The sequence below is a fragment of the Somniosus microcephalus genome, chromosome 5 (genome assembly GCF_052327205.1).
Source record: "Somniosus microcephalus isolate GS21.2 chromosome 5, FLI_Smic_1.0, whole genome shotgun sequence".
NCBI classification, from domain to species: domain Eukaryota; kingdom Metazoa; phylum Chordata; class Chondrichthyes; order Squaliformes; family Somniosidae; genus Somniosus; species Somniosus microcephalus.
In genome coordinates, this window is record NC_140991.1 from 246,800,764 (window position 1) to 246,811,840 (window position 11,077).

General features: G+C 46.4%; 1 protein-coding gene across 1 annotated transcript in view; it reads left to right on the plus strand.

The window, feature by feature from the left end:
• The first annotated feature begins 1,644 nt into the window (after positions 1-1,644).
• tbc1d7 (TBC1 domain family, member 7) overlaps positions 1,645-11,077 on the plus strand; it is a 60,763-nt gene continuing 51,330 nt past the window's right edge. Inside the window, 3 exon segments of the mRNA XM_085988802.1 lie at positions 1,645-1,752; positions 5,768-5,832; positions 6,740-6,938. Of these exon segments, the coding sequence (XP_085844928.1) occupies positions 6,827-6,938 (112 nt within the window). The 5' untranslated portion in view covers positions 1,645-1,752; positions 5,768-5,832; positions 6,740-6,826.

Genomic DNA, 11,077 nt, shown 5'->3' on the forward strand with positions numbered 1-11,077 from the left:
GTAGGTCATTCGGCCCCTTCGAGCCCGCTCCGCCGGATAAGATCATGGCTGATCTACCTCAACTCCACTTTCCTGCACTATCCCCATATCCCCTTAATATCCAAAAATCTATCGATCTCTGTCTTGAATCTACTCAACGACTAAGCCTCCACAGCCCTCTGGGGTAGAGAATTCCAAAGATTCACCACCTTCTGCGTGAAGAAATTTCTCCTCATTTCAGTCCTAAATGGCCGACCCATTATTCTGAGACTGTGACCCCTGGTTCTAGACTCCCCAGCCAGGGGAAACATCCTCCCTGCATCTACCCTGTCAAGCCCTGTAAGAATTTTCTATGTTTCAATGAGATCACCTCTCATTCTTCTAAACCCCAGAGAATATAGGCCCAGTCTACTCAATCTCTCCTCATAGGATAACCCCCCCCATCCCAGGAACCAGTCTGGTGAACCTTTGTTGCACTCCCTCTATGGCAAGTATATCCTTCCCTAGGTAAGGAGACCAAAACTGTACACAATACTCCAGGTGGGGTCTCACCAGGGCTCTATATAATTGCAGTGAGATGTCTTTACTCTTATACTCAAATTCTCTTGTAATAAAGGCCAACATACCATTTGCTTTCTTAATTGCTTGCTGTACCTGCATGTTAACTTTCAGTGATTCATGTACAAGGACACCCAGGTCCCTCTGAACACCAACATTTCCCAATCTCTCACCATTTAAAAAATACTCTGCTTTTCTATTTTTCCTACCAAAGTGGATAACTTCACATTTCTCCACATTAAATTCCATTTGCCATGTTCTTGCCCACTCACTTAACCTGTCTATATCCCGCTCCCTGCCTGTCCGGCTGCGTCTCAGTCTATATGTATCTGGCTGTGTCGCCGTCTCTGTCTGTCTGTCTGGCTGTGTCGCCGTCTCTGTCTGGCTGTCTGGCTGTGTCGCCGTCTCTGTCTGGCTGTGCCGCCGTCTCTGTCTGTCTGTCTGGCTGTGCCGCCGTCTCTGTCTGTCTGTCTGGCTGTGCCGCCGTCTCTGTCTGGCTGTGCCGCCGTCTCTGTCTGGCTGTGCCGCCGTCTCTGTCTGGCTGTCTGTCTGGCTGTGTCGCCGTCTCTGTCTGTCTGTCTGGCTGTGTCGCCGTCTGTCTGTGTCGCCGTCTCTGTCTGTCTGTGTCGCCGTGTCTGTCTGGCTGTGTCGCCGTCGCTGTCTGGCTGTGTCGCCGTCTCTGTCTGTCTGTCTGGCTGTGTCGCCGTCTCTGTCTGTCTGGCTGTGTCGCAGTCTCTGTCTATCTGTCTGGCTGTGTCGCAGTCTCTGTCTATCTGTCTGGCTGTATCGCAGTCTCTGTCTATCTGTGTCGCAGTCTCTGTCTATCTGTCTGGCTGTGTCGCAGTCTCTGTCTATCTGTCTGGCTGTGTCGCAGTCTCTGTCTATCTGTCTGGCTGTGTCGCAGTCTCTGTCTGTGTATCTGTGTCGCAGTCTCTGTCTATCTGTATCTCAGTCTCTATCTATCTGGCTGGCTGTGTCTCAGTCTCTATCTAGCTAGCTAGCTATCTGGCTGGCTGTGTCTCAGTCTCTATCTGTCTGGCTGTGTTTCAGTCTCTATCTGTCTGGTTGTGTCTAAGTCTCTTCAATATGTGTCTCACATTTTCGCTCCTCCCTTCCGGCTGCAGTATTTGGACGTCATTTCCGCGGAGCGGGCCTGGCGGTTGTGGGCGCGGGCTGGCGGGTGGTCGCTGGTGACGGGGAGTCGAGCCGGAAGTGGTGAGTTGGGTCCGGGGGCGATCGTGCGAGCGATGTGTGGGAACGAGTTTCGCCGCCCGACTCGGGCCTGGTTATGGCCGGCTGGAATGATGCCTCGGTGTGTGTTTAGGGGAGGATTTGGTGCTACTGACCCCTGAGCGCGGCCTGCCACGGAGCACTGTCCGCAGCCTGTACTGACTGAATATTGTGCGCACACTCTGCTGCACTGCAATTACTTTATATTCACTCATTGCAATATTCTTATTCAATATGTAAAAACTATTAACACAAATAACCAAAGTAACAAACTTTGAAAGTAAAAAGTCTTTGTGATCATATGGTGATACTTTTGAGTTGTATTAGTCAACAGCAACCATAGAATAGAATCATAGAATGGTTACAGCACAGAAGGAGGCCATTTGGGCCATCAAGCCTGTGCCGGCTCTCTGCAAGAGCGCTTCAGCTAGTCCCACTCCCCCGCCCTTTCCCCATAGCCCTATAATTTTTTTTCTTTCAGGTACTTATCCAACTCCCTTTGAAGCTGTGATTGAGTCGTCTCCACCACTCTTTCAGGCAGTGCATTCCAGATCCTAACCACTCGCTGTGTAAAAAGTTTTTCCTCATGTCGCCTTTGGTTCTTCTGCCAATCACCTTAAATCTGTGTCCTCTGGTTCTCGACCCTTCCGCCAATGTGGACAGTTTCTTTCTATCTACTCTGACTAGACCCCTCATGATTTTGAACACCTCTATCAAATCTCTTCTCAACCTTCTCTGCTCTAGGGAGAACAACCCCAGTTTCTCCAGTCTATCCATGTAACTGAAGTTAACTGGAATCAACCTCATAAATCTTTTCTGCACCCTCTCTAAGGCCTTCACATTCTTCCTAAAGTGTGGTGCCCAGAATTGGACACACTACTCTAGTTGAGGTCCGACCAGTGTTTTATAAAGGTTCATCATAACTTCCTTGCTTTTGTACTCTAGGCTTCTATTTATAAAGCCCAGGATCCTGTAAGCATTTTTAACGGCTTTCTCAACCTGCCCTGCCACCTTCAACGATTTGTGCACATATACCCCCAGGTCTCTCTGTTCATGCACCCCCTTTAGAATTGTACCCTTTAGTTTATATTGCCTCTCCTCGTTCTTCGACCAAAATGTATTACACTGCACTTTTCCGCATTAAATTTCATCTGCAACGTGTCCGCCCATTCCACCAGCCTGTCTGTCATCTTGAAGTCTATCACTATCCTCCTCACTGTTTGCTATTACTCCAAGTTTTGTGTCATCTGCAGATTTTGAACTTGTGCCCTGTACACCCAAGTCCAAGTCATTAATATATATCAAGAAAAGCAGTGCTCCTAGTACCAATCCCTGGGGAACACCACTGTGTACCTTCCTCCAGTCTGAAAAACAGCTGTTCATCACTACCCTCTGTTTCCTGTCACTTAGCCAATTTCATATCCATGCTGCCACTGTCCCTTTTATTCCATGGGCTTCAACTTTGCTGGCAAGCCTATTATGTGGCACTTTATCAAACGCCTTTTGGAAGTCCATGTACACCACATCAACCACATTGCCCTCATCAACCCTCTCTGTTACCTCACCAAAAAACTCTATCAATTTAGTTAAATACGATTTGCCTTGAACAAATCCATGCTGGCTTTCCTTAACTAATCTACACTTGTCCAAGTGACTGTTAATTTTGTCCCGGATTATCGTTTCTAAAAGCTTCCCCACTACCGAGGTTAAACTGACTGGCCTGTAGTTGCTGGATTTATCCTTAGACCTTTTTTTGAACAGGGGTGTAACGTTTGCTGTTCTCCACCCCTGTATCTAGGAAAATTGGAAGATTATGGCCAGTACCTCCACAATTTCCACCTTTACTTCCCTCAGCATCCTAGGATGCATCCCATCCGATCCTGGAGATTTATCTACTTTAAGTAAGGCCAGCCTTTCTAGTACCTCCTGTTTTATCAATTTTTATCCCATCCAGTATCTCAACTCCCTCCTCTTTCGCTATGACTTTGACAGCATCATCTTCCTTAGTAAAGACAGATGCAAAGTACTCATTTAGTACCTCAGCCATGCCCTCTGCCTCCATGCATAGGTCTCCTTTTTGGTGCCTAATTGGCCCCACCCCTCCTCTTACTACCCGTTTGCTATTTATATCCCTATAGTAGACTTTTGGATTTATTTTATGTTAGCTGCCAATCTATTCTTATACTCTCTCTTTGCCCCATTTATTTTCTTTTTCACTTCCCCTCTGAACTTTCTATATTCAGCCTGATTCTCACTTGTATTCTCAACCTGACATCTGTCATACACACCCTTTTTCTGCTTCATCTTTCTATCTCGTCATCCAGGGAGCTCTGACTTTGGTTGCCCTACCTTTCCCCCTCGTGGGAATGTACCTTGACTATACCCGAACCATCTCCAAGTCTTTCACAAGATGATTACATGTTAGGCCCATTTTAGTCCCTCCATGTAGAAACAATGTATATTCGCCCTCCCCTACGCTGACAGCTAATGGTTTCCCAAATGATTCTGGGTTTTCTCTACTATATCCATTCCATGTATTGATTGCTCATTGTGTGAAGCAGAACTTCCTGATACTAGTCCTTTTACTCGTTTGTACTTGACTCCCCTTGTTCTGTTACAATTTAGTTTGCAATAATTTTTGGATTTACCTTTTCACTACTGTTTACTATCTTATATACTTCAATAAGATTACCTCTCAGAGAGCTTCTTTCAAGGCTGAATAGCCCAAGTTTTTTCCAGCCTATCTCCATAACTCAGATTTATAACACTGATCATGGCTCTGCTTTTGACTGCCTCCAGGGCTTGTGTCTTGGTGAACCGAGCTGGACAGAATACTCGGTGTGGTTTGACAAGAGCACTGTGTGGTAAAAACATGCTTTCCTCTGTATTGTACTCTACTATTTTGGCTATATAGCTCAGTACAGGAAACTTTGTGATATCCGGCACTGACGGGACTGAGCTGTTGCCGATCTATCAAAACTGCCGGACATACAAAGTTAATGTTGAAGCATACGGAGGTTTTCACCTCCGTATCTGACAACAAACACTGTTGCTTAGCAACAGCTTCTAAACAGTCGGCTGCAGCTGCAAGCATCTCTAGCTGAAGCTGTTGCTATAGCTACAGACCTTGCAGTGCCTGACTGGGGAAAAAAAAGCAACGAGAACTAAAAAAAACTTATAGAAAACGGCTCCTGATTTTTGCCGTTTGATCGAGTATTCCGGACATATAACCTCCGGATAAACCAAAGTTTCCTGGATTCTATTAGATTTGTTCTTTCGGACCAGCTGAATGTGCTGATGTCCGATATATATTTTCAAAATAATTCTGAAGTGTTTTCCCTTGATTTTGTGTTAGCACTCATGCATCTGAGTCAGAAGGTCATGGCTGCAAGCCCCACTCCAGAGACTTGAACACATAATGCAGCAAACATTTCAGTATAACACTGAGGGAGTGCTGCGCTGTCAGAGGTGCTGCCTTTCGGATGAGATGTTAAGCCGAGGCCCCATTAATCCTCTTGGGTGGATGTAAAAGATCCCACGGCACTATTTAAAGAGCAGGGGATTTCTCCCAATGACCTGGCCAATCTTTATCCCTCAGCCACCATCACTAGAACAGATTGCAGTGCGGTTAACTGTCCTCTGAAATGGCAGATTCTGTCAGTCTATTTAGTTTCTGATTATTGAAAAAGAGCCATGCGATCTTGTCCTTCTTCAGGAACAATGTTGCCAGTAATGACCACAGATATGGGATAACCTTATTACATTCTAGCATCTCCGAACCCTCACTTGTGTGACATGGGGTATGCGTGTTCTCATACTCATATTGAAGTGCCCATATTTACCTCTTACAAATTGCTTTGCAGAGCCTGGTTTGTCGGCGAATAGTGAGTGAAATCCTCAACAGTTTCCTGGTTTTCTGTTTCTGTGTGAGAGTTAGCTGAGTTGATCGTGATCTCACCTCCCGATTTACTCTCAGATAATCATCTTCTATCTCCTCTAGGGTGGTGACAATGCACAGGACCATTTCACCCTGATAGAGGGATAGGGAAAGACCTTTCGGCTCCGGTAAGTCTGCTTTTTTGATTGATCTCAGTACCATCTAGTTGGCTTCTCACCATAGCTCTTAATTTTTGCTTCAGGAATATAGCATCATGAATTTATTTTTGTAATTTGACTCGATATGCTTTTCTTGTGGCTTATTTCATGAATCTGTTGTCCTCAGTTTTAAGAGAAACTTTAACTTCCACTCTTATTTCTAACTGTTCCTTTAACCATTCGCTATCGTGAACCATTTACTCCAATCAGTTTTGTCAGATGCGTTTTCTAAGTACTCTGCACGAATGGCACTGTGTATGAACTGTAATGTTGGTTACTAAATGTGCACGTGTGATTGACTCAGAAGGCCTCGCTGCATATATTGTAGATGGAGAAATCTGTCTGATTTGAATAATTAATTGTCTTATTTCAGGTCCTGATGTTTGACAATTTCTTCATTTTGTTTGTGTTCCTCATTTAGCCTCCTTTATTCAATTTAGTAATCTATAGAATGTGAGCCTTGAAGCCAGACTCTTCCTGGCACTGTGTACAGGCTTCTTTGCAGCTTTTGCATTCATTTAATTTTGTACCACTTTCCAGCAGTTGCTTTCAGTGGCTGAGTTTGCCTGTGCTGATTCTGCATAATCCATACATGGTGACCTTTGGCAGCCATGTTCAGCATAGCCTTTCAATCTCCATTATTTATCTTCATTCTTTGGTTAAAGTTAGCTATTCTGGGAGGTTTTTAACATTTCTTCCAATTACTTCTATGTGATTTAGTTAACAGTATGCGCTGCACAGTTTAGTAGATTTTGGTGATAGATGGCTGATCTGGGAATTGCAGAATTGTTTGTAATTTTACTTGGTGCTATTTCTATATACATAAGTGGTATGTTAAATATCCCACTAAAGTGTTTTACTGGTCATTAAATTGCAGCAGACTGATTCGATGATCTTGCAACAAGACTTCTGCGGCTTTGATTAAGAAACATTGGTCGCTACTGCAGTTTCTTTCAGTGGGAAAATGGCTGAGGACCCACAGAGAAACTTTCGTTCCCATTATTATGAAAAGGTTGGGTTCCGTGGTGTTGAAGAGAAGAAATCCCTTGAGATTCTGCTGAAGGATGATCCGTTAGGTAAGCCTGGAGCATTTACATGATTCAATATAATACTGCTAACTCAGGCTATTGGTAGTAAACGAAAAGTTCATCTGAAATTGCTGGTGGTGAAGCATGTTGGTGCTCCAAAGTCTGACCCAATGAGTGATCAAACATAAATTTGCCTTTTGAAGAATGGAGAAAAAAGAGATTTAAAAAGTTTGTGAAATTTGTACTTTCTGACCTGCAAAAATATTTGCAATAATCATTTTGCATTCTTCCCTTGATACATAAGAAATGGTTATATAGGTATGTACATTTGGTAAATAATTGCAGTGCAACAGCAAATTGAGGGTTGGATTTATTGATGCTGATTACCTGATGGAAATGTTTTAAAATTTGCTCTCGGGATGTGGGCTTGATGGCAAAGCTGGATTTATAACCAACCTTTAGTTTTCCCAAAAAGGTGGTGAAGCCTTGCAGTCCTTATATTGATGGTGGGATTGTTGTAACAACTGAGTGGCTTGTTTGCTCCCCTCAGGAAATTAAGGCTTCAATTTAAATTTTACAACGCGTTGGGAGTGGGGGTGTGAGGTGTGAGAGCGCGCGGGAAACCTGGCAGTAGGTGCAGCGTGTCTGTCAGTGGCTTTTTAACTTGGCAACCTCAATATCATTTTATTTCCGGGATTCCCGTTCAATTAGCAGCAGCAGGCGTGATGTGGTCCCGCATGACGCAATCTAAACTCTAGTATTTAAAGGGAGACTCCAAACATGCAAGTTGAAGTAGTTTGCAGGTGGGAAGAAAAGAGAAGCAAGTGGCAGAATGGATTCCAGAGGGCAAAGGCTTCGTCTCATTTCAGTGACGTCTCCCTGGATGTGCTGCCAGGGGCTGTGAAGAGCCAGAGAGAGATACTGATCCCTACCAACGGGAGGAAGAAGCCTGCAGCTGACACCAAGAAGGCGTGATTGGCGGTAACGGAGGTGGTCAGTAGCAGATGCCCACACTCCGGAACGAATAAAAGAAAAAAAGGGGCGTAGTGCGAAGCAGAAAGCACTTTAATGGCATAAGCTGGTCAGGAATGGTGAGTACTGTGACACATTCACCTATATCCTGCTGTGCGCGTCACCTTACCCTACCTTGTCAAGCCTACTCCAGCACATACGTTTCCTCACATCCCCATCTATCAATCCACCATTCTCACTCAGCCCCATCCTTGTGCAATGTCATGCCTCTCCCTCATAGTCATCCTCACCAAATGCACTCCACCCATTGGATGAACACATGCCATTACACTCATTCATAAGGCTCTCTCCCTCCTTGCAGGAGAAGAGAGCACATAACACCAGGGAGAGGGAGAAAACTGGAGGGAACCCTCCAGACATCTCTCAACTAACAAGCGCGGAGGCGGAGGCACTGGAGATCAGTGGGGTTTCGGTGTCCCTGACCGTTGGAGAAGGGGAGCTTCCAGCTACCTAGTTACACAATTAAATAAAAGCCTCCCACATGGCAGCACGGTGGCATAGTGGTTAGCACTGTTGCCTCACAGCGCCAGGGACCCGGGTTCGAATCCGGCCTCGGGTGACTGTCTGTGTGGAGTTTGCACATTCTCCCCGTGTTTGCGTGGGTTTCCTCCGGGTGCTCCGGTTTCCTCCCACAGTCCAAAGATGTGCGGGTTAGGTTGATTGGCTATGATAAAAAAAAATTGACCCTTAGTGTTAGGGGGATTAAATAAGTGGGGTTACTGGGATATGTGTTGGTGTAGGGGTTACGGGGATCGGGTGGGATATGTGTCGGTGCAGGCTCGATGGGCCGAAATGGCCTCTATCTGCACTGTGGGGTTTCTGTGATTCTGTGTGATGTCATACGGTACTCAGTCGTGTTGAGTTAATTTCAACAGCGAGGGTAATATGATTGTCTTCATAATAACTTGCAACATATTCTTGACGGAATTAATTCATGTCTTTTATCTCCGACTGGGCCTTCACATGTACGGCAGAAGTAGGTGGAGGTCGCTGACGGCGATTCCTCAGAGGAGCTGAGTCCTTCCGAGGGTGCACTTTCACAGGACTCGAGCAAACCATGCACCAGCTCAGATACTTACACTTCGGTGGGACCAGTAAGGCAGATAGTCAGGTTTTCACCTGGTGGCTCACACTTCACAAGTAAGCAAGAGCTGATGGTGGACACAGGGACAGCAGTGGAGAGTCCGCATCAGCGGCCGCAGCCCCCTCCAAGCTCTGCTCAGCTGGACACAGAGGCTGTACCTTGGAGGCTGTCGATAAAGAGGAGAATCATTGAGCAGTAGCAGATGACAATGTGTGATGCACTGACAGGCCTTCAAAGTGGAATCACCACAATAGCAGAGAGATTGGAATCCACCTCGAGCATGAGAGAGTGATGACACAGGCAACTGAGATGATGTCTTCTTCCATGGGTAGAGCGGCCAACATCATGGACTGTCATAAGCTCCAATCAAATGAGTTCATGCGCGCCTTCAATACCACCGTGCAGACTCTGAATGGCAACATGTTCTACCACCTTAAATAGGTTGACAGATACCGATGTCTTAGTCTTACAGGGCCGCACTGATCTGCACCACAGTGTTGTCCAACACAGTGGTAGCAGTGAAGTGCGGCTAGGCCATGAGAGGAATGATGGCAAAAGCTGATGTGCAGGTGGAGCAGCCTTTGGCGGTGTCCTCACGGGCTCCAAATCCCTGAGGACGTCGGCCAAGAGCATCTCAGCAGTCAGAGCTGGGATATGAGCAGCCTGCATCTACCTCTGCTGAAGCCACACAGGATCTGAGCTCTTCGCCTTGTTTCTCCTGCAGGCCCAAGCCTCACTGTTGCGCAATGTTGTGCAGAGCACAGCAAACCACGACCATTTGGAGACCCTGGCTGGTGCGTACTGAAAGGTGCCTTCAGATCTGTCCAGGCATCTTCAGTCATGCATTGGTGATATGGCATTCATTGTAACGCTGTTGGGCTTCAGTGGTCAGGTTTTTGACGGCTGTCATAAGCCAAGTTTGCAGTATGTATCCCTTTTCGCCTAGCAGCCACCTCTGAAGTCTGCTTCCAGGTCCAAAGACATCAGGGAGCTTGGACTGCCACAGGACGAAAGCACCATGAGAACTCCCTAGGAATCTGATGCACACCGCATAAACATCTTTTTGTGGTTGCACACCAGCTGCACATTGATGGAGCGGAAACCCTTGCGGTTGACAAATGCTCCTAGGTGATCTGGGTTGTCCAGATTGCCACGTGTGTGCAGTCGATGGCGCCCTCCACCTGTGGGAAGCTAGCCAGAGCTACAAAGCCGAGCATCAGCTCATTCTGACTGGCATCACCGGTGGCAAAGTTGACATAATTGCTGGCCCTGGCAAACAAGCCATCAGTGACCTGTCTTATGCATTTGTGCACGGCCGACTGGGAAAGCCTGCATATGTCCACGGCAGAGCCCTGTGGAAGGATCCGAAGGCAAAAAAAGTTGAGGGCGATGGTGTCTTTGACTGCTGTAATGTGTGGGCAGGAGGCTGCAGCTACCTGCCACCACCTGACGTGACATCCTGAGCCTCCTGAGACATTGGTGTTCAACAACAACAACAACTTGTATTTATATAGCACCTTTAACATAGTAAAACATCCCAAGGTGCTACACAGGAGTATTTTAAGACAAAAAATTTGACACCGAGCCACATAAGGATAAATTAGGGCAAGTGACCAAAAGCTTGGTCAAAGAGGTAGGTTTTATGGAGCGTCTTAAAGGAGGCAAGAGAGGTAGCAAGGTGGACATGTTTAGGCAGGGAATTCCAGAGATTAGGGCCTAGGCAATAGAAGGCACGGCCACCAATGGTTGAGCAATTATAATCAGGGATCCTCAAGAGGGCAGAATTAGAGGAGCGCAGATATCTCGGGGTGGGGGGAGGGGGGGACTGAAGGAGATTACAGAGATAGGGAGGGGCGAGGCAATGGAGGGATATGAAAACAAGGATGAGAATTTTGAAACCGAGGTGTTCCTTAACCGGGAGCCAATGTAGATCAGCGAGCACAGGGTGATGGGTGACGGTGGAGAGGCGTTGGAGAAGGATGGAGGGTCAACCATGGCAAAGGCTGCAAACAAGTCAAGAAAGATGAGGAGGGACAGTTTACCTTTGTCACAGTCACAAAGGATGGCCTTT